Source organism: Perognathus longimembris, chromosome 7, assembly GCF_023159225.1.
Source record: "Perognathus longimembris pacificus isolate PPM17 chromosome 7, ASM2315922v1, whole genome shotgun sequence".
Classification (NCBI taxonomy): domain Eukaryota; kingdom Metazoa; phylum Chordata; class Mammalia; order Rodentia; family Heteromyidae; genus Perognathus; species Perognathus longimembris.
Window position 1 is genome coordinate 16,227,585 of NC_063167.1, and position 23,366 is coordinate 16,250,950.

The following is a 23,366-nucleotide window of genomic DNA, read 5'->3' on the forward strand; positions in this document are numbered from 1 at the left end:
GGGAAGGCAGGAACTGAGTCATCTCCACTCCCTCCGAGGACAAGGACAGAGGCCCCCACGTCGTTTCCCTGCCAAGGTTGCTGGCTCACGGGAAGGCCTGTGAGCTCAGGAGTGGCAGACAAGGCAGGCTCAGGCCCCAGCCCCAGCAGTATCAGTCCTGGCAGTCATGGCAGTCCTTCACAAATATTTGTTGAATGAATAAGTACCACCCTTAGAATAATGTCTGGGCATATTCAGAGCAGGGTGAACCTATCCTGCTCCCTGTCCTAGCAGCTGGCCCCAGAGCTCTGTGCAGCTCCTTGGCTGATAGGGAGGTTGCCTGGGGTTGGACTTTCTGGGGCAAACCTTGCATTTGGGCTCTTTTAGGCTCTGGCCCTGATGGGGCAGAGGAAATCAAGAGGCACATCTTCTACTCCACCATTGACTGGAATGTGAGTGGCCCCCACAGGGTTGGTTGGCCATAGGAAGGGTGGTGGGAGGGGAGAACGGGTGGTGGGAGGGGTCTCTGCTAATGATGGCCACAGGAGAGGCAGCAGAGGGTGAGGATCCGTCTTGAAGGCAGGGCCAGCTTCCCTCAGGCAAGCAGTCCTGCTGTTGTCTGCTGGGCGGTGTGACCTCTGCTCCTCACTGGGGCTCCTGGTGGGCTGTGGGAATACCATGACCATCAGAAAGCCTACCCTACCTTGTAGAAGCTCTACCGTCGTGAGATCAAGCCACCCTTCAAACCCGCTGTCGCTCAGCCTGACGACACCTTCTACTTTGACACTGAGTTTACGTCCCGCACACCAAGAGGTACATCCCTTGTCTGATTTGTCTGTCCAGGGCTGGTACAGCAGCAAAGCAGGGAGACCAGGGCACCTGGGGACACAGGGACGGTCGGGGACTCTGGCAGGCCAGGCCTGGGTGTGTGGGTAGACAGGCGCTGAGTGGCCTGTCTCATGCTGCTTGACTCTCTGACTCTGGGGCTCTGTGGGCTTCTTTGTGTCTGGGTGAGAGGGTGCGGTGTGTGGGTGGCTCAGGCCACAATGGGAGAGTCAGGACCCCCGCTGTGGGCGTCATCCAGCCCACTGGGAAGACTAAACCCATCAGGCGTGCAGTCCTCGGGTCAGGGCTAAAGAATCTGACCCAGCAGAGCTGTGGTGGAGACAGTCTGGTAGAGCAGGGTTGACAGTATTCATAGGTCAGGAGCAAGCGTGGGAATCTGACTTTGGGAACTTGGGCTGTCCGCCTGCTGGGCCCTCAGTGTCCTCATCTGGAACATGGGCATAGCCACTGTCCCACTCCTAGGAGTTGCTTCAAGAAGCCAAGGAAGGGGCTTCTGGGAAGAAGCTGGGTAAATCCAAACACTGTGGCCAGGTTTTTGCCTGTGGGTGGCAAGTAGGACATTGGGACCGAGATGTCTCTTGTGGAGCATGTTTTGGCGGAGCGCATGGTTTTTTCACTGTAGCTTGCACACCGCTGGTGACTGAGAGCTCAGCACTTTGTGGGCAATCTGTCTCCTTGTTATTTACCAGTTAAGTACACACCAGGTCCCTATTGTACCCCAGCCATAAGGGGCAATAATGATTCCTAAGATGGGTCCCTTGAGTAGCTCAGGCTATCTTTGGAACATAGGCTGCTGAAGGCAAAGGCAAAGGGAACAGTGTCAGGAAAGGCTTCTCAGAGAAGAGAAGGATAAGCTGAATTTGAAGGGTGAACGAGGACTAGACTATCCGGAGGGAACAGCACATCCAATAGCTCAGAGGCCTCCGTTAAGGACCTGGGGAATCCAGCATGGCTGAGCTGCAGAATAGGAAGCAAGGAAGCCAAGAGCACAAGGACCCAGTTGCCAGACTAGAGTTGTGCTTTCCCCTGGGGAAAATGAGAAGTGTGCGGGCAGCGTGGCAGATTTGGGGTTCCTGGGAGCAGTGCAAGAGAAAGACATGAGCTGGGCTCTGCTGGCTCACGCCTGTCATCCCAACTACTCAGAGGGCTGAGAGCTGAGGACTGTGGTTCAAAGCCAGCCCAGGCAGGAAAGTCCATGAGTAATCACCAGAAAACTGGAAGTAGCACTGTGGCTCAAAGTGGTAGAGCATTAGCCTTGAGTGAAAAAGCTTAGGGACAGCGTCCAGGTCCTGAATTCAAGCCCCACGACCAACAAAAAAAAGAAAGAAAGAAAAGAAAAGAAAAAGAAGGCCCTACAGAGTCGCGCCTGAGGCAGGGAAGCCAGGGAGAAGGTAACTAGGACTCAGCCTGGCTGGAACCTGGACTGGAAAGTCGATGTGGGAATTCTATGTTCTTCGTGTGGCCAGACTGGGCTGACGTGAGCAAGTGAGAACAGATAGGCGAAGCCTAGAACACGGACTGTGGCCAGACGCTGAGGTAGTCAGGACCTCCTGGACCCCCTGCCAGGCTGGGGGCGCTGAAAGGCACCTCTTTAGGCTCATGTCACCTCTTGCCCCCACAGATTCCCCGGGCATCCCCCCAAGCGCTGGCGCCCACCAGCTGTTCCGGGGCTTCAGCTTCGTGGCCACGGGCCTGATGGAGGATGATGGGAAGCCTCGGGCCACACAGGCGCCCCTGCACTCCGTGGTACAGGTGAGCGAGGCCAGCTGCTCACCTACGCTTCTCGACCCAGAAGCTTCAAGGCAAAACAAAGAAGACCCTGGGCTCTGGAGTCGGGAGGGACCCGGGACGAACCCCGAAGGAGCCTCCAAGCTCCTGGACGCTCGCCTCGCCCGCCTCACTCGTGTGTGAAGCGGGACGATGGCTGCCTTGCACTGTTGCGGATGACTAGATGAAAACAAAGGTGTAAACTCCCTAGCGGAGAGCCAGGGTGTGGGTAAATGCCAGTGACCGCTCAGGAGGGGGAGTGAGGCAGTGGCTACCCAGCGCCTGTCAGGAGTGGGTGGCAGAAAACTAAGTTCTCTTCACATTTGTCCTTCATTTATATACTGCCCTGCTCCAAGGAAAGTTTAGAGAGGAGAGGCGAGAATGTAGACTCTAGAGCTCATGGCCTGGGTTCAGAGATCACAGTGTAAAAGTGACTTCGGATGAGGCACGTTCCCTGTGCCTCAGTTTCCTCATCTGTAAATTAGGATCATGACAAAACCCTTCTCTATAGAGTTGTGAGAGCTGTCCGGACTACTGTGATTATAGCTAAGGTGATTATGTCATTTATTGTCCCAATGGGCCATCATTGTCCAGGACAAACGTTAAACCAGATTAGATGCAAGGACAATAGGCACGAACCAAGTTGACATGTAGCCACCTTACACCAGTTCTTAAATGTATGCCTCATACAGCTCAGACTAAGCACCTGTGAGCATCTGCAGTGGTTAATCTCAGAACCTTGAAACACCCTGGAAGGAGCAAGCAGCTTGCCCAAAGCAAGATGACCCAGCTGAACCCAGCTCAGGGGTCCTGGGTCCCTCTTAGGCTTGCCCAGGCTTCTTAGAACCACACCTGGAATCCTAGCCACTCAGGAGGCTGAGATCTGAGGATCACTGTTTGAAGCCAGCCTGGGCAGGAAAGTTCATGAGATTCTTAGGTCCAGGTAACCACACACACACAAAAAAAAAATCTGAAGTGGAGCTGTGGCTCAAATGGTAGGGCATCAACCTGGAGCAGAAGAGCCAGGTGAGGAGGCTCTGAGTTTAAGCCCTAGTACTGGCACAGAGAGAAAAGTAACACACCTGTGACTGGCAGGTTTCTAAAGCCCAGGCCAGCAGGAAACCAGGGAATGTGCCCGTGGTATTAAGTAGAAAACCAGGCTCCAGAGAGGGGCTGGTTCCCGCCTGAGGTCACACAGCCATCGTTACCCAAGCTGTCCTGCACCATCGTCATTGTGTCAAGGTTCTCGTGCTGGGAATGACGGCGGGCACTCGGGTGCCACAGTGAACCCCATCTCTTGACCTCCTGTAGCAACTCCATGGGAAGAACCTGGTATTTAGTGATGGCTACGTGGTAAAGGAGACAATCGGCGTAGGCTCCTACTCGGTGTGCAAGCGCTGTGTCCACAAGGCCACCAACATGGAATACGCTGTCAAGGTGGGCCCCCCAACCCTGTCTTGGCAGGGCCTGTTGGCCCATGGGTGAGGATGATGCAACGTGGCCCTTTGGTGGGGAGGGCTGGGGCCCGAGGCTCTGTGGACGGTGAAAGGGATGTGGCTGAGACTTCCAGGGCCTGCAGTATGGGCTCTCTGGCAGCAAAGGATTTGGAATGTGTCCCTAACACTGCTCCATGCACCATGTTCTTCAGGTCATCGACAAGAGCAAGCGAGACCCTTCAGAAGAGATTGAGATTCTTCTGCGGTATGGGCAGCACCCCAACATCATCACCCTGAAAGATGTGAGTTGGGAGGGTCCTGGAGACGGGGTGGGGGGGGAACTCCCCGCTCTAGCCTTTGTCTCAAGTCATGTCTTAAACGTCTGTGTGCTGGAGAGGAGGGACGCTGAGCCTGGGTTCCTCTACCCTAGGCACCCCCTAGGTTCTCCACTTCAGGCCTCCTCTGAGAGCTCCCCTACCTAGGGGGGCTGGGGCTGGGAATATGGCCTAGTGGCAAGAGAGCTTGCCTGGTATACATGAAGCTCTGGGTTCGATTCCCCAGCACCACCTATATAGAAAACGGCCAGAAGTGGCGCTGTGGCTCAAGTGGCAGAGTGCTAGCCTTGAGCAAAAAGAAGCCAGGGACAGTGCTCAGGCCCTGAGTCCAAGCCCCAGGACTGGCAAAAAATAATAATAATAATAATAACCTACCTAGGGGGGACCACGACAGCCCCCTTGTGCAGGAAGACAGGAGCCCAGTGATGGCCCAGCCCAGGGCGGCTAAAGCACAGAGCAGGAAATAGACCTCAGGCTCACGGGGAGCTGGTGGCTGAGGTGCAGGGCTGACTGCGCGGTCGCCGGCAGGTGTACGATGATGGCAAACACGTGTACCTGGTGACAGAGCTGATGCGCGGCGGGGAGCTGCTAGACAAGATCCTGCGGCAGAAGTTCTTCTCAGAGCGGGAGGCCAGCTTCGTGCTGCACACCATCAGCAGGACTGTCGAGTATCTGCACTCCCAGGGGGTAAGTCCAGGTTTGGGGAAGGAGCAGGATGTGGCCAGGGTCGTGCCATCTGCCCAGTGTGAGAACGGTGGGCTGGCCTAGGTGTGGCAGCCTCCAACCAGACAGACAAGGAACTAGGGGCAGGTGAGTGGGTAGAAGTGGACAGAGTGACGGACAGGAGACAAGGCAGGAAAGGAGGAAGAAAGAGGTGAGGCAAATGGTAGAAAGGAGCTTTTATTCAGTGCTCACTGTGTGCCAGTACTGGGGCTTGAACTCAGGGCCCTCTGGACTTCTTAGATTTTTCTTCTTGTGGCTGGAACTCTACCACTGAAGCCACAGCTCCACCTCTGGCTTTTTATTGGTTAATTGGAGGTAAGTCTCAGACGTTTCTGCCCAGGCTGGCATCACATCTTGACCTTCAGATCCCAGCCTTCTGAGGAGCGAGACTGTAGATGTGAGTTAGCAGCACCTGGCCCATACCTGGTCCTTACGTGAGCTCAGCTGAGTTTCACATCAGCCCTGAGTCAGGTGCTGTGAGAAGGCCTAAGAAGAGTAAAACTGCCAGGCACGGTGGCTCTCGCCACCACGCAGGAGGCTGAGAGCTGAGGATCGGAGTTGCAGGTCAAAGCCAGCCCAAGCTGGCTTCTTTCTAATTCACCACCAGAAAACCAGAAGTGGTGCTCTGACTCAAAGTGGTAGAGTACTAGCCTTGAGCAAAAGGAGCTCAGGGCCAGTGTCCAGGCCTTGAGTTCAATCCCCAGGACTAGCAAAAAAAAAAAATTCTTTTAAATTAAAAATACAGGGCTGGGGATATGGCCTAGTGGCAAGAGTGCTTGCCTCGTATACATGAGGCCCTGGGTTCGGTTCCCCAGCACCACATATACAGAAAATGGCCTGAAGTGGCGCTGTGGCTCAAGTGGCAGAGTGCTAGCCTTGAGCAAGAAGAAGCCAGGGACCGTGCTCAGGCCCTGAGTCCAAGCCCCAGGACTGGCCAAAAATATAAAAATAAAAGAATAAATTAAAAATACAGGCTCTGGGGGCTGGGAATATGGCCTAGTGGCAAGAGTGCTTGCCTCATATACATGAGGCCCTGGGTTCGATTCCCCAGCACCACATATACAGAAAATGGCCAGAAGTGGCGCTGTGGCTCAAGTGGCAGAGTGCCAGCCTTGAGCAAAAAAGAAGCCAGGGACAGTGCTCAGGCCCTGAGTTCACAGCCTAGGACTGGCCAAAAAAAAAAAAAAAAAATACAGGCTCTGGAACCCAACTGTCTGTGTCCAGGTCTTGGTGTCTCAGATCACCGCTGTGGGGGGCTGGAAAGCAGCCTCACCTCTCTGAGAGGCTCATCTGCAGGGTCCCGAAGCAGCAGGGTGGGTCTCCACAGGGCATCCACGCGACAAAGGGGAACACTTGACTCAGTGCAGGCTGCTGGTGAACATCACAGAAACAGCAAGGACAAAGCCAGCACCAGTGGCTCATGCCTGTAACCCTAACGACTCAGGAGGCTGAAATATGAGGGTCATGGTTCAAAGTCAGTTCAGGCAGAAACATCCATGAGACTCTTATCTCCGATAAAGGCCAGAAGTGGAGCTGTGGCTTAAATGATAGACCCCAGCCTTGAATGAAAAAGCCAAGCTAGAACATGATGGCCCTAAATTCAAGCTCTAGTACTAGCACTTCCCCCTCTCCCCCCAAAAAAAGACCTTCGTCTAATAATTTCATTCTGTCAGGATCTTGTGACCAGATATTTCATTAGAGGTTGCAAAGGCAATGTCTGATTTCATCTGATTTATGAGGGATTCTTCTTTTCTCAAGAAGAACTTTACCTCCTAGCTGAAGGTTCACTTTGGTGACCACATGTGTTTTTAATGGTCATGTTTCAAGTGCCTTAGGTTTCTGAAGTGGCCAATGCAAACAGACTAATATTTAAACATGTCAGATCAGAGAGCAAATGTGTTTCCTTTTCCTGTTTTGTTCTCAAGTGAGTACTAGTTAAAGTTATCCCTAGGGGATGTGGCTCTGTGCTAGAACATTTGTCCAATATCTGAGAGGTCCTGGGGTCCATCCCTAGTACTGGGGGGATGGGGAGGGGAAAGAGCCAGGCATGGTAGGGAGCACTTAGAATCCCATATAATCCCATCCCTACAGAGACTGAAGCAGGAATAAAAAAGCCGAGAAGATAGAGCAGAATCACTGAGTTACCAGTGGGCCACCCACTTGCTTAGTAAAGCAAGAAAGAACTTTCTAGGGCTGGGAATGTGACCTAGTGGTAGAGTGCTTGCCTTGCATACATGAAGCCCTGGGTTCGATTCCTGAGCACCACATATACAGAAAAAGCCAGAAGTGGCGCTGTGGCTCCAGTGGCAGAGTGCTAGCCTTGAGCAAAAAGAAGCCAGGGATAGTGCTCAGGCCCTGGGTTCAAGCCCCAGGACTGGCAAAAAAAAAAAAAAAAGAAAGAAAGAAATGTACTCACTGCATGAAACTATAACCCCTCTGTATATCACTTTGACAATGAATAAGTTTTTTTATTTAATTTATTTATTGAATAAATTTTTAAAAAGAAAGAGCTTTCTAGAACAGGAGCTGTCTGCAAAATTAGTGAGCCCCTCCACAAGGTTGTGCAAGCTCAGATGCAGACAGTCACTTGGAGGAAGCCAGGAGTTCATAAGCCACTAATCTTTCTGGCCCTTTCCAAATAGCAGGGTCAGGGGCTGGGGATATGGCCTAGTGGCAAGAGTGCCTGCCTCGGATACACGAGGCCCTAGGTTCGATTCCCCAGCACCACATATACAGAAAACGGCCAGAAGCGGCGCTGTGGCTCAAGTGGCAGAGTGCTAGCCTTGAGCGGGAAGAAGCCAGGGACAGTGCTCAGGCCCTGAGTCCAAGGCCCAGGACTGGCCAAAAAAAAAACAAACCAAATAGCAGGGTCAGGGAGGAGGATGTGGGAAGCACATATGGAGGCATCTGGAAGGATTCTCTGGGCTTCTCTGCATCACGCATAGCTATTGTCTGTTAACTAGGGATCTACTGGATCCCCCATTTGTTTCAATAACCTCACAGAATCAGCTTCCAGATCGGTAAGTGCTGTGTCTCCTATTCCCCAAATTTCCTCTTTTAGGAGAGCCATTAGAAGCTTCTTTTCTTTATTCTTTTTTCTTGGGTGGCTGGGGTGGTTGTGGAGCTTGAACTCAGTGCCTGGACGCAGTCCCTGAGCTCTTTTTCTCAGGGCTAGTGCTTGGTCTTGAGCCACAGCTCCACTTAGGGGTGTGTGTGTGTGTGTGTGTGTGTGTGTGTGTGTGTGTGTGTAATTGGATGTAAGATTCTCATGGAGTTTACTGCCTGGGCTGGCTTCAAACTGTGATCCTCAGATCTCAGCTTCCTGAATAGTTAGGATTATAGGGATAAGCCACTTGTACCTGGCTTCTTTTTTCTTTTAGTAAATTTTTTAGGTAGGATTTAACTCTGTGTGTGTATGTCTGTGTGTCTGTGCGTCTGTGTATTGGATCTTGCTTAAAATTAGGGTCTTGTGACCTCACTCGTTTTTGTGCTCAAGGCTGGTGTTCTATCACTTGAGCCACAGCTTCCCTTTTGGCTTCTTGGTGATTCATTGGAGATGAGTCTTATGGGCTTTTCTGCCTGGGTTATAGCATTGAACCACGATCGTCAGATATCGGCCTTGTGGTAGCTAGGACTACAGGTGTGAGTCACTAGTGCCGGCCGGTCACTTTGTCTCAGCATGCAACATTACACGAGGTTCAGCCCAGACCATTGCTGAGACAACAGTTTCCATTTCCCGCGCCCTGTGCTGACTAGTTCTGCTCTTTCCTACGACCCTGGGCGTTGAGCACAGTTAGGAGCCCATCTTCCAGACGAGAAGACAAGGACTGGAAGGGCAGAGCCAGCTGTGGAGGAAACGGCAGGCCCAGGCTTTCGTCTGGTCACCGCGCTCCTCTGGCCAGCGCCACAGCTGTCAGCGGGCTCGGCGTGGCGTCTCTTTGGTTGTGTTTGGCCTGCACACCTATTTTGTTTGGCCTGCGAGAAGTGGGATGTTTTTGTCATGTGGAGTTTGGTTTCAGGAAGGTTTGGTGATTTGGGCCTTTTGTTTTTGAAACACCAGGCTTCCGTTGCCACCTGGTGGCTGTCACCAAGGAGCCATTGCCCCTTTTAGATCGGCAGGCACGGTTCCTACCCAGCCTGGCTTCGCTCACGCGTGGCTGACCTGGGGTAACTTTCCACTCAGTGAGTGTGGCAGACGTGATATTGCGTGTGACATACACACGCTTGAGGGTCAGGCAGCACCCACACCTGTGCAGATTTTCTAAGCTGCACCCCTCGCCCATCTCAGTGGTGACCGTTCCCTTTGTCATTAGTCATTTCCCTACGTAGCGTAAGATTACCACCTCTGTTTCCCTGCTTCCTGCAAGTGTGGTGCACCTCAGCAAAGTAGGGAGAATTATTACTGTGATAATTTGATACATTGTATTTAGTGTGTAATAACTGACTCCAAATAAGCATTTCCATATTATTATGGAATTATGATTGATCAATATTAATCTCTTATTTATTTCTATCAGTCATGGGCCTTGAGCTTGGGGCCTGGGCCTAACCCTAAGCTCTTTTTTTTTCTGGCCAGTCCTGGGGCTTGAACTCAGGGCCTGAGCACTGTCCTTGGCTTCTTTTTATTCAAGGCTAGCACTCCCCTTCCGAGGGACAGTCCCAGTCAGGTGTGGTGGTCAGGATACACCAACAGCCCTGGCTGCTTGGGAGGAGGCAGGAGGCTCACTTGACCCTGGAAGTTCCAAGGCCAGCCTAGGCAACAGTTCAACTCCATCTCAAAAAGACACTCTACCTCTTGAGCCACTTCCAGCCTTTTTCTGTTTATGTGGTGCTGAGGAATCGAACCCAGGGCCTCATGCCTGCTAGGCAAGCACTCTCCCACTAAGCCACATTCCCAGCCCCCTGAGCTCTTTTATTCAAGCGCTTGAGCACTCTACCACTTTGAGCCACAGCATCACTTCTGTTTTTCTAGTGGCTAATTGGAGATAAGAGTCCCATGGACTTTCCTGCCTAAGCTGGCTTTGAACTGGGATCCTCCTATCTCAGCCTCCTCAGTAGCTAGGATTACAAGCATGAGCCACAAGAGCCCTGCTTAATCATTTTTATGTGCTGGGAATTTCTTACCTTTCTAGTCGTTTTTAGAATACAGTGTTATCACAGGCAAGAGCCTCTGGTGCCCGGCCTCTCCTTGATTGTTTTAACCCGTAGTTACCCTACTGTAGGAAAAAACTGAACTAATTCATCCTCCCTGACTGGGCTTTGGAGTCTTTTGCTGAACTTTTCCTTCTCAGTCCCCATTTTTAAATTGTCTTTTTGAGATGGAGTTGAACTGTTGCCTAGGCTGGCCTTGGAACTTCCAGGGTCAAGTGAGCCTCCTGCCTCCTCCCAAGCAGCTGGGGCTGTTGGTGTATCCTGACCACCACACCAGACTGGGACTGTCCCTCGGAAGAAGGGACACCTGGGAGGGTTTTAAGCATGGACAAGGGGGACCTTGTTTCTACTAGGCTTGCTCTAGCATCTGTTGAGACAGGCTATTGGAGGTTAGAAGAGAAGTAGGAAGACCAGTAAGGATAATGGGGACCTACTGGAGATGTTTTAGTAGTAGAGCCAATGGAGTTTGTTAACTGGTTGAGGAAAATGAGAATAGAAAAACAGGCCAGGCACCAGTGGCTCACACCTGTAACCCTAGCTACTCAGCCTGAGATCAGAGTCTGAGGATCAGAGTTTAAGGAAAGTCTGTAAGATTCTTATCTCCAATTAATCAGAAAAAAAAAGGCTAGAAGTGGCTCAAGTGATAGAGCACCAACCTGGAGTAGAAAAGTATAGCGCCCAGACTCTTGAGTTCAAGTCCCACGATTGGCACAAGGAGAGAAAGAGAGAAAGAACAGAAAAATAGACCTAAGATGGTTGGAGTTACCTTAAATAAGGTTATGTCATGAGTAGACTGAAGGGAGAAATTAGGAGTTCAGTGTTAGGCAGATTAAGTTAGAGCTACTTAGTAGCCACTTATATAGAACTTTCTAGAAGGCTGTATCTCTAGAAGCCCCCATTTCCGCCCTCCATCCTCTGGGATTCCAGGGCTTTGCTTCTTTCTGGGCCTGTCTGTGTATCTTTCTCTCCCCTGGCCGTCAGTGGGCCTGGGTCCCGGGCCGTCTCCCTCGTCAAGGCCTGACCCCACTTCTCCGGCCCCAGGTGGTGCACAGGGACCTGAAGCCCAGCAACATCCTGTACGTGGACGAGTCGGGGAACCCCGAGTGCCTGCGCATCTGCGACTTCGGCTTCGCCAAGCAGCTGCGGGCCGAGAACGGGCTCCTCATGACGCCTTGCTACACAGCCAACTTTGTGGCGCCAGAGGTAAGTGGGGGTGACAAGAGAACTTGGGCCCGCTCCTAGGGGGTCCCACCCTGTCCAGGACGGCCGTGTCTGTGCGCTTGGCCTGGGTGCCCAGGAAAGATCATCCCCATGGCTGAGACTTATACACGACTTCCTTTCGGGGGAGCATGCAGCCCCTTGTGTTGTCTCTCAGAGCGAGCACACTCCCATGCTTTCCTGCCAGGTGTTGAAACGCCAGGGCTACGACGAAGGCTGTGACATCTGGAGCCTGGGCATCCTGCTGTACACCATGCTGGCCGGGTGAGTTCCCAGCCCGGGCCACTGTCCCTTGTAGCAGGCCGGCGCCTATGTTGTTTGTTCTAAGCGGTGCAAGAGGAAGTGAGGAGATGAACCTGGTGCTTGCCTGATGGCGGAGGCTCCGCCCTGCCCTAGGACCTGGCCCTGCTGCCACCCATCCTCAGCTCAGGATGGAGGCCAGGACTCTGTGACTGGATGGGCTTCCTTTTTCTTTTTTTCCAGATACACTCCATTTGCCAATGGGCCCAGCGATACGCCGGAGGAGATCCTGACCCGAATCGGCAGTGGGAAGTTCACCCTCAGTGGGGGAAACTGGAACACAGTTTCTGAAACAGCCAAGGTGAGTCTTCGGAGCCCTGCAGGAGTGGGACACAGTCTCTGCAGTTCCCAAACATTTCCGGCCCGTGGAATGTTCCACAAATCCCTGTGGCAGTATTTCTCCCGTGTAGACACCTCTCATTTGTGTGGGTAGCTTGGTGATCATTCCACCGTCCTTGTGGGGGACAGCCCCCCACTCTGTGGAGACAGTGCAGTGGGGGATACAGGCCTGTACACAGAGGCCCGCGGAGCAGCTGCTCACATCTGCACAGCCCTTCTCAAAGGAGATAGTGTCTGAGTTTTCATACTGGCAACCGCTTCGGTTCCTGGGAGCCTCTAAGTCAGACCTGGGACGGGGCATTCCCACCAGCCCGTGAGGCGTGTGTTGTTAGCTGCATTTCTCAGAGAGGAAACAAAGCTCAGAGAATTGCAGTCACTGCCCAGGTTGCTCAGTTGATGAATGGACTCAGGTTTGAACCTGAGTCTGCCTGCCCCCAGCCCTGAGGCCCTTCCCACCATTCTCCCACACGGCTTTCTGAAGGAGACACGGAAGGGCAGCTGGAAGTGCAGGACGCCACCCAGGTGATGTCTGGGCTGAGGCTGGGAGGCCCTGGCGGAGTAGGAAATGGATCACAGGGGCCAGGGGAGGGGTTCAGGCCCCATCTGTGTCCCACTACGACTCCGCTGCCCCCCCCCCACTGTGCCTCCAGGACCTGGTGTCCAAGATGCTGCATGTTGACCCTCACCAGCGCCTCACAGCCAAGCAGGTCCTGCAGCACCCGTGGATCACCCAGAAGGACAAGCTCCCCCAGAGCCAGCTGTCCCACCAGGACCTGCAGCTCGTGAAGGTGGGCGCCGGGAAGGTGGGAGGGGCCGGCTCCGATGGTGTGGGCAGGGACTTGGGGTGGCAGAGCAGAAGATGCCTGACTGGGACAGGACCCAGGAGGTAAGTAAAGGACAGAAACCATAATCCTGCCCTCAAGGGGCGCCAGGCTAACCGACAGTGGCATCAGAGGGCTCCCCGGGTCCCCTGGGAGACACAGCTGCTCACCTCTGCAGCCTCCAGTCTCGTACGGGACCACTGAGGCTGCACACAGAGGGCTGGGTGTGCGGTGGAACCCCTCTACCCCTGCCCGCCCCCCCATCTTCTCTCCCAGGGAGCCATGGCCGCCACGTACTCCGCACTCAACAGCTCCAAGCCCACCCCCCAGCTCAAGCCCATCGAGTCATCGATCCTGGCCCAGCGGCGGGTGAGGAAGCTGCCGTCCACCACCCTGTGAGCCGCGGGCGGTGCCGGCTCCGCGGAGGAAGCAGCGTCTTTCCCAGAGGGGGCGAGCCTGAGGCCCAGGGCCAGCGTGAGCCCCGCGGGGCCCGGGAAGCAGCCAGCCCAGATCACCCCAGCCAGGGTGTGAAGTGCCTTCTCCTTCCCCAAGACGGACTCGGCCCGGCCCAGGCTCCGCGGGATGACAGTCACTGTACAAACTCTTCTCTTTTTTTAAGAAAAAAAAAAAAAACAATGGCATCAACCACCAATGGATTTTTACAGGATCCATTTGCCTTTCTGGGAGCAGAAATAGCCAGTGCCACCCCAGGAGGGACACCAGGCACACTGGGGCTCCTTGTGGCCAAGACTCCTAGCCGCTTTGAGGCCCTGCCCTGGGAGCCCCCACATCGGGCCCTCTGGAGCCTTTGGCACACACCCCTAGCAGCGCAGCGGCGCCTCGCTCTGTCCCCGGCCGGCTCCTTTTCCGTTCTGTTCTCCCCGGGGGGTTCGAGAACCACTTTCTGCGAGAGCAGAGGACCCTGCTCCTGCCGGCTCCCCGCTCCAGGCACCAGCATTCACGCCGCCCGCCCGCGGGGCCCCTGCAGTGAGGCCGGGCAGCCCAGAGAGGCGGAAGCCCAGAGCACATGGCGGCAGACTCATGTTGTATCCGCCACCCAACAGCTCCCACGCCAGGGGACAGGTCAGGAGGGGTAGAGACTGTTTTCTTGTCTTTCTCAGCTGGAAACTCAGGGTTCATCTGTCCATGGCCTTTCTAATAAACGTACAGCCGAGTCGAAGCACGCTCGTCTCTACTTGAACAAAGCCCCTTGAATTTGCTCGCTCTCTGCTGTTGGGTGTAGAGGACTTGGGCAGACACAGGAAGTGGGTCCCGGTCAGTTAGAACAGCTGCTGGAGAGCATGCGCAGTCCCTTCGGCCCTTTCCCAATCCTTCCTGCCAGGGCATTCCACTGTGATATTGATAACAGTCATGACAAGTACCAGGTCTATGCCTGGGCCTCCCATGGACCTTCTTTAATTTTTTGTAGTGCTGAGAAGCCAATCAAAGGCTTCACCTGTGTGGCTCTACCAACTGATCTCCACCCCCCCCCACCCCACCCGTGTGCCTATCTCATTGTATTTATTTATGTGCCCTTACTGGGGCTAGAACTCAGGGCCTTGGCAGTGTAGTTTAATTTTGCTTAAAGGTGGGTACCACTTTGAGCCACAGCTCCATTTCTGTCTTTATGCTGCTTAATTGGAGATTCCTAGCCCTCTCATGGACTTTTCTGCCTGGGCTAGCTTCGAACCATGATCCTCAGATCTCAGCCTCCTGAGTAGCTAGGATTACAAGCATGAACCACCACCAACACCTGGGCTCTTATTTCATTTAATCTTGAACAACTTTATGAGATAGTCACTCCTGTGTTGTAATCTCCATCTTATGGATGGAGAAGTAGGCTCAGAGAGGGAGGGAAGTAATGTTTTCCCATGCAATAAATACCTTCTGAACACCTGACCGAGCCCTGCTCAGACACTGGTGAGCTGGGCAGAAAGCAAGCTCTTTGTCTTACCTCTTTGTAAAGGAAATAAAAAATGAACAAACTAGGAAGTAGAGCTGTGGCTCAAGTGGTAGAGCACTGGCCTTGAGCAAAATGCTCTGGGACAGCACACACAGGTCCTGAGTTCAAGTCCCAGGGCCAGCAAAAAAAAAAAAAAACTTAAGAAATGAACAAACTATATATAAGACAATTGGAGAGAGTTGTGTTGGGGGAGACCACTCTGGGGAGTAGTAACCCAGATGCTAAGACCAAATGGTAAAGAGCCAGCCAAGAGCAGGAGGTAGAGGCAGGATTAGGACAAAGGCCCTAAAAAGGAAGCAGACAGACATATGCAGGGACCAGAGTGGAGGCTGAGGTTGCTGTGACCTCTGAGCCTGGGGTTTGCCCTGGAGGAGGGTAGAAAGCAGGCAGAGTCCAGTCATGCTGGGCTTAATGCAAACTAGGATTTAGTGGTTCTGCATGTAGTTCAGTGGTAGAGCCTGTGCCTTGCCTGCCAGAGACCCTGGGTTCAATCTCTTAACATCCATTTAAAAGATAAAATAGTGGGGCTGGGAATGTAGCTTAGTGGTAGAGTGCTTGCCTAGCATGCATGAAGCACTGGGTTCGATTCCTCAGCACCACATAACAAAAAAAGCCAGAAGTGGCGCTGTGGCTCAAGAGGTAGAGTGCTAGCCTTGAACAAAAGGAAGCCAGGAACAGTGCTCAGGCCCTGAGTTCAAGCCCCAGGACTGGCAAAAAAAAAAAAAAAGATAGTGACAAGGTATTTTTTGGCTTTGGGGTTTTTGTTGTTGTGGCTTGTCATTTGTGGAGCTTGTCAGCCTGGGTGCTGTCCCTAAGTTGCTTTTGTTGTTGCAGGTAATGGTCATGGTGCTTAAATTCTGGGCCTAGACACTGTCCATGAGCTCTTTTGTGTTCAAGGCTAGTGCTCTACCACTTTGAGCCACAGCACCATTTCCAGTTTTCCCGGGGAGATAAGAGTCCCACAGACTCTCCTGTCCAGACAGGCTTCGAAGCACAATTGTTAGATTTCAGCCTCCTGAATTACTAGGATTACAGGTGTGGGCCACAGTGCCTGGCTATACTTAGGTTTCTGAGACACTGCATTACCTAGCTAGACTGCATTATCTAGCCTAGACTGGCCTCAAACCTGAAATCCTGCCCCATCCTCTCAGGTGCTGGGATTATAGACATGGGCCACCATGGCCAGTGAAGAGGAAGTGAGTGTGTGCTGGACCACTGAGCTGTACCCCTGGTAACACAATTTGATTTACGTCATTAACAGATCGCTGACTGCTACATAAAGTATTGACAGTGGGCAGACACAGTGTGACCGTGTCGGTGGCTGGATTGGATCGTGGAGTGGGTACGGGGAGGTTGTGGTCAGGGTGGGTAGGGCATGCTGTGAAAGTGGACAGCACTTGCAGTTTGGATGTAAAAGAAAAGAGGAAAAAATGGGATTCAGGGATCTGCTGTAGATTTGGGGGCAGACGTTGGGGAAGCGCTGGTCTGGGTGACACACAGAGAAGACGCAGCCTGCCTGGGCCCAGCTGCAAACGGCCTTGATGGAGGAGCGGAGGAGGCCCAGGGAAGGGTGACCAAGAGAGGAGGCAGCATGCTTGGGCCTCCAGACTGACCAGACTCGGAGCTTTAGGAAGTGGGGCGCTGTGCCCATCTCAACCTCAGCACAATACAGCTGGGAAAGCCAGGCCTCCATGGGGATGACGTCTTGGGGTCGGGAGAGGTGGGCCACGGCTGGGGAGCCGGCCAGAGGCTCAGCACCCCGTGACACGTGCTACTGAGCCCCTAGCCCACATCACGTGTGAGTCAGGCTTGGTGTCCCCCTCTGTCCTGTGAAACCCACATTTCCTGCTCTAACACCCTCTCAGCTTGTCTGCTCTGGGACCTATGGACCTACCGTGCCAGCCTGAATTTCATACCTCTTCCTGGTTCCTTCCCCTCCCCGTGTCCAGTCTATATCCCGATCCCATCCGTTCCGTTTACTGTGTGTTTATGTTGTTTTCTTTCTTTTTTGCCAGTCCTGGGACTTGAACTCAGGGCCTGGGCACTATCTCTAAGCTTCTTTTGCTCAAGGCTAGCACTTCACCACTTGAGCCACAGTGCCACTTCTGGCTTTTTCTGTGTATGTGGTGCTGAGGAATCGAACCCGGGATTTCATGCATGCCAGGCAAGCACTCTGCCACTAAGCCACATTCCCAGCCCCATGTTGTTTTATTTCTTTGTGCTGGGACTAGAGCTTGAATTCTCGGCTCCACAACTCAGCTTGGGTTTTGTTTTTGTTTTTTGCTCAAGGCAGGTACTCTACCACTTGAGCCACAACTCCACTTCCTGTCTGCTGTGTTTAGTGTATCCATCACTACCTCTCCATCCTCCCTCTTAATCCTCTTCATATTTTTGTTCTTGGCAATAATATACTGATGCTCACCAGTTTTTGTGTTCCCCAACATCTCTTCTTTTTTATCTTTTTTTTTTGCCAGTCCTAGGACTTGAACTCAGGGCCTGAGCACTGTCCCTGGCTTCTTTTTGCTCAAGGCTAGCACTCTACCTCTTGAGCCACAGAGCCACTTCTGGCTTTTTCTGTGTACATGTTGCTGAGGAATCAAACCCAGGGCTTCATGCATGCTAGGAAAGCACTCTACCGCTAAGCTGCATTCCCAGCCCCCAACATCTTCTCTTTAAGACCACAAATCTAAACCAGTAGCACTGTGGCTCAATGTGGCAGAGTGCTAGCCTTGAGCAAAAAGCTCAGGCCCTATGACCAACAAAAAAAAACTAAAACTCTAGGCCCTGAATACAAGCCCCAGTACTGGTTGTGCGGATGGCGCTAGGGGAAGCACCGGAGTGAATTCCAACCCCGATGCTACAATGCCCCAGGCTTCAGTTCCCCCCTTGCTAAATGGAGATCAGCGCTGATTATCCCATGGTATCAAATGAATACGAAAGCACCAAGTTGGTACAATTAAGCTTATCCTAGTTTTTAGAAGGTCAAGACAGCCCTTCATGAATTCGCTGACCTCCAGAAACAGCTCCCAGGCTCCGGTGTCTGCCAGCATTTTCCTCTTTGAGCAGCTACTCTCTGGACCAAGTCCTCACCCCATCAGCCATGGCCCAGCCTGGGGAAACGCATTGGCAGCCAAGATGTCTTTTATTCCCTGTAGCCATAACATAATACCTGAATCCAGGTAATTTATAAGGTACAGAAGTTTATTTGTCTCGTGGTCCTGGAGGCTGAGAAGCCCAAGAGGCAGGATCTGGTGAAGGACTCTGAGATATACATAACATGACAGAGGGCGTCAATGGAGACAGGAAGGACCCTAATTTCCTCCTCAACTCCCCCTGCAGACCCTATTGACATTTGCATTTAGGGATTAAGATTCTAAAGCATGAACTTCTGGGGGACACATTCGAATCCTTACTGTGCTGAGATTTGTTTTTGTTTTGCCAGTCCTGGGGCTTGACCTCAGGTTCTGGGCTCGGGCCTCTCTGTGCTCAGGGCTAGCACTCTACTACTTGAGCCACAGCACCACTTCCAGCTTTTTCTGTATATGTGGTACTGAGGAATCGAATCTAGGGCTTCATGCATGCTAGGCAAGCACTCTACCACTAAGCCACATTCTCAGTCCTGTGCTGAGATTTGAACCCAGGACCTTGCTCATGCTAGGCAAGTGCTGTGCCATTGAGCTACACTCCTGGCTTCATTCTTTATCATGCTCTGCTCTATTAATTCCTGAGCACCTGTAGAATGCCCTCGAAGCAATTCATCATTTTGTGGAGTGCTGAGCACCAAGCACTTCTCCTCCTTCCCCTGCTTTATTCGGTCCTCATGCGAACAAGATCTGGCCAATCTTATTTCCCACACCACGAAATTCAGGCTTAGACTGGCTTGCCCCACGGACACAGCTCAATGGCAGGGCAGAGCAGAACTCACACTCAAGATCTGTGTGATTCTGAAACTCTGTGGCTGCTGCTCTGAGAATACCCAAGACTTTACTTATATGTTCTAAAGAACTGGCTACCACCTTCCCCCTCCGCCGTGGGATCATAATGTTTCTCCCTTCTAGGGGTCTGCTCACAATTACAGTACATAGTAGTTAGAAAGTTCTAGTTCCGGGCTGGGAATATGGCCTAGTGGAAAGAGAGCTTGCCCTGGGTTCGATTCCCCAGCACCACATATATAGAAAACGGCCAGAGGTGGCGCTGTGGCTCAGGTGGCAGAGTGCTAGCCTTGAGCAAAAAAGAAGCCAGGGACAGTGCTCAGGCCCTGAGTCCAAGGCCCAGGACTGGCCAAAAAAAAAAAAAAAAAGAGAAAGAAAGAAAGATCTAGTTCCCAGCTGGGCAAGCAGTAGAAAACAAGCTAGGAAACTTGGGGAACTTCCTGATGACCACCTTAGAAGGTCGTGAGTTCCCCAGCACCTAGGCTGAGTGCATAGTGAACTAATGCCAACTCACGGCCTTCAAGAAGATTCCTCTTCCTACAGGGGAATGTTCAGATGGACAGACATGTTCCCCCTACCTTTTTGCTGGTTATTGTTGGTTATGGGGCTTGACCTTGAACTCAGGACCTGGGTGCTATCCCTGAGTCTCTGTGCTCAAGGCTAGCTAACGCTCTACCACTTGAGCCACAGCACCACTTCCAGTTTTTGAATCGTTTATTGGGGATAAAAGTCTCATAGGGACTTTTCTGCCCCAGCTGGCTTTGAACCGCAATCCTCAGATCTCAGCCTCCTAAGTAGCTAGGATTACCAGTGTGAGCCGCCAGCACCTGGCCAGACATGTTCTCTATTCATCAGAGGTTCACATTACCATTGACCCAGACGTCAGTCATTGGTGGTTTATGTTTTATTTTTTAAATTTTTGCATTTTACCCACACTCAGGATCATTTCAGAGACACACGTCTACAGAGAAAGATAGTTTCCTGCTCTCGTTAACTGGCCATCCATGCAGTCCCTTGATTCACACGTGGATGTCATCCTTCCACTCAACTGTCATGAAAGGCCACCTGTGGTCTGGCAGTTGCGTAGCTGTAGGCATAATTTATCAGGTTCCTGTTTACACGGGCGAGCCTGTGCTCCACAACTTCTGGTTTTCTGGTGGTTATCTGGGCTGACTTTGAATTGCGATCCTCAGATCGCAGCCTCCTGAGAAGCTAGGAGGAGGAGGGTGAGCGGCCAGGGCCTGGCCTACCATAGTTTCCTTTTTATAAGAAGGCATTTAAAAACTGAAGGAGGAAACATGCTCACAGACCCCAGGCAAGGAGGTAGGTGAGCCTGGTTTTTAATTTCCTTTCATGGTGAAAGGAGACCTTGCTATTTTGTCCAGGCTGGTCTCCATTTCTGGCCTCAACTACCCAAGTCAGTGGGACAACAGATGTTCACCACTGTCACCAGGAGGCAGGGTTTTGTTTTGTCTTTTATATTTGTTTGTTTTTTCCCCCAGTTTTGTCAGTCATGTGGCTTGAACTCAGGGCAATTGATGCTATCCTTGAGCTTTCCTACTCTACCACTTAAGCCACAGCTCCACTTACAGCTTTTATTCGTCGTTAACTGCAGATAAGAGCCTCACAGAATGTTCTGCCAGGCTGGCTCTGAGCTGCGCTCCTCAGATCTCAGCCTGCTGAGTGGCTAGGGTTACAGGTATGAGCCACCAGCACCTGGCTTGTCTTTTTTTTTTTTTTTCTTTGCACATGGTCTCCCAATGTGTTCCTTGCTGACTTCAAAGTCACTACCTTCCTGGCCTCAACTACCTGAGTTGGAATCCCAGTGGATTATAAGTGTGTGCCACCACAGCTGGCTTCTGGGAGCTAGGCTGGGAACTCAGGGCAATCTGGCCCCAAAGCTTGTATATATTCTACTAGTCAACCCTCAGGCACAAGCTGAACTTTATCTCTCAAGGACCTATATAATCTCACAGTCAGAAGAGCCTTCAAGGCCTAGTTGTAACTTCTGCCCACTATAGAAAGCCCCCCACCCCTTGAGATGGTTTTCAGTGTGCTTGAATTACACCCCCATCCCACCCCCCACCCACAGGGATGGAGAACTCACCTCAGCACTAGGGAGTCCCCCACTCAAGAGTGGAAAGTTCCTCCACTTTGAGGTCTTCCGGGTAGCTTCCTGTGGGGGCGGGGTTCCTAGGAACTCTAGGGAGTTCAAGGGAGAAATGACTCAACAGTAGCAGAAGGGAACTCTGCATATACCCCACTGTGGCAGGCAGGGGGGTGACCTATGCATGAGAGGGAACAGGCCTCAGGTCTATTACCCTCAGGTCTCTGCAGCGGCTTCTCCCATTCTCTCTGCCTCACTGTGAAGACACTGGTGGGCAGACACAGTGTGGACAGGAACAAGGAGGGCCTGGACCAGGGCAGGGAGAGCAGGCCAAAGTGGCCCGGTTAGGTCGTCCTGACTTGTGCGTGTATGTGCTGATACTGGTGCTTGAACTCAGCAACTCAAACACTTGCTTGGCTTTTTCACTCATGGCTGCTGCTGTACCACTTGAGCCACACTTCCACTTCCAGCTTTCTGGTGGAGTCTCGTAGACAGACTTTCTTGCTCAGATTGGCTTCAAATCCCGATCCTCCCGATCCACCATCTCAGCCTCCTGAGTAGCCAGGATTACAGGTGTGAGCCACTAGCACCTGGCTGTCCTGACTTTGTTAACTGTTCTCTTGAAGAATCCACAGTTTTGGTGTTCAGTCCAGCTTCAGCTATTTACCTGTGCACCCTGGACAGGGCATTTAACCTCTCTGCCTTAATGTCCCCATTGTTCCAACAGGAGGTAGTAGTACCTACTTCGGTACAGTTAAAACAAGGGGAGGAGGAGCCCATAGCTCCAGGCCTGATACACAGTAAGTGCTTAATACATGCTTGATATTACCCATCCATTCTTCCTCCCAGACAGAGCGTAGGCTCCAACTTTCTTGCCAGTGCTCTTTTCCCCCTGGCTAAGGAGAGAGCCTGGGGGAGATTCCCAGCCCCAGTGAGGGTTCTCACCCACGAAGACCTCCCCCACCCCAGAGCCTTCTCTCTGAATTATAACTCAAGTCTGTGACTCAATCTGAGACTTCTTTTTATCAGTCATTTCCTCTCTTTCTCTTCCCTCCTGTGGTTCTGCCTCCACCTACCAGGCTGTGGGTTGCATTGGGAAATCCAGGGGTAGGTGACATGTATCTGACCTGGGCAGAGGCCTCCACCTGGGAAAGGCCTGGGTCATTCATCTTTAGAGAATCTTCTTCCCAAGATGGGATCTGGGCCGAGTCACTCTTGCTGTCATCATGGAGCTTTGGTATGGAACCTTGGTGTGAGCTTTAGAGGGTATTTAACCATGAAAAGAGTCTCATCTGGAAGAATGAATGGGTAAATGAGGGGTCATAGGTAGATGAGGAATTCACCTGGGTGAATGGGGTCGGGGGGAGTTACAGATAAGATCAGATCTCAACACCAGCCATCACTCATGGTGTGTTCTCAAGCAAGTCACCTGGCCTCTTTAAGCTTTATTCCCCCACCTGCAAATCATCCTCAGAGGGTGATGAAGGAGGGACTTAAAAGAAAGACTCGATGATGAACGGGGCACTGGTGGTAGCTCATGCCTGTAATCCTAGCTACTTAGGAGGCTGAGATCTGAGGATCATGGTTCAAAGCCAGTCCAGGGAAGGAAAGTCCATGAGACTCTATCTCCAATTGACCACTAAAAACCTGGAAATGAAGCTGTGGCTCAAGTGATAGAACACTAGCCTTGAAAAAAAGAAACTTAGGGAGAGTACCCAGGCCTTGAGTTCAACCCCCAAGACAAGAAGGAAGGAAGGAAGGAAGGAAGGAAAGAAGGAAGGAAGGCGGTGAGCTGGGTGTCAGTGGCTTACACTTATAATCTTAGCTCCTCAGGAGATTCAGATCAAGAAGATTGACTTAGAGGCCAGTCTTGGCAGAAAAAGTATGTGAGATTCTATTTCCAAAATAGCCATCAAATACGAGGGCTGGAGGTAGGACTCAAGTGTGGAGTGCCAGCAAAGCAAGCAAGGTGATTGAGTGCAAGTTTAAACTCTCCTACTGAAACAAAAACAAAACAAAACGAAGTAATCGTCAAGTCTCCTGGCACCAGAGTTTTTCCTCTAAGGAAAATCTACAATAATAATACCAAAAAAATGCTTCTGAGTGTGGTGGGTCATGCCTGCTCAATAGTCATAAAGTTGAGGCAAGAGAATTGAGAGTTCTAGGCCATCTGGGCTACTTAGTGAGACCTTGTCTCAAAAAAAAAAAAATTATACTAACAATCGTTGAGCCCTCGGTGTCTAGCACTGTGCTATGTTAACTTAATCATCAGTGGCCCAGGAGGTACAGTGTTATCATGCCCACTTAAAGTGTGGTAGGTTAACTAATTTACTTACCAGATGCCGGTGACTCAAGCCTGTAATCCTAGCTAATCGGGAGGCTGAGATCTGAGGATCGATGTTCAAAGCCATCTGGGGCAGCATCCGGGACAGGAAAATCCGTGAGACTC

General features: G+C 51.9%; 1 protein-coding gene across 3 annotated transcripts in view; it reads left to right on the forward strand.

Annotated features, from left to right (window-relative positions):
- Rps6ka1 (ribosomal protein S6 kinase A1) overlaps positions 1-14,098 on the forward strand; it is a 39,350-nt gene extending 25,252 nt beyond the window's left edge. For all 3 annotated transcript variants that reach the window (XM_048350585.1, XM_048350586.1, XM_048350584.1), the window contains 11 exons: positions 367-431; positions 690-792; positions 2,447-2,577; positions 3,904-4,029; positions 4,241-4,330; positions 4,892-5,050; positions 11,279-11,440; positions 11,643-11,719; positions 11,939-12,056; positions 12,745-12,882; positions 13,192-14,098. In XM_048350585.1, coding sequence (XP_048206542.1) covers positions 367-431; positions 690-792; positions 2,447-2,577; positions 3,904-4,029; positions 4,241-4,330; positions 4,892-5,050; positions 11,279-11,440; positions 11,643-11,719; positions 11,939-12,056; positions 12,745-12,882; positions 13,192-13,314 — 1,292 coding nt within the window. In that variant the 3' untranslated portion in view covers positions 13,315-14,098. The remainder of the gene's footprint in view (positions 1-366; positions 432-689; positions 793-2,446; positions 2,578-3,903; positions 4,030-4,240; positions 4,331-4,891; positions 5,051-11,278; positions 11,441-11,642; positions 11,720-11,938; positions 12,057-12,744; positions 12,883-13,191) is intronic.
- Positions 14,099-23,366: the final 9,268 nt, after the last annotated feature.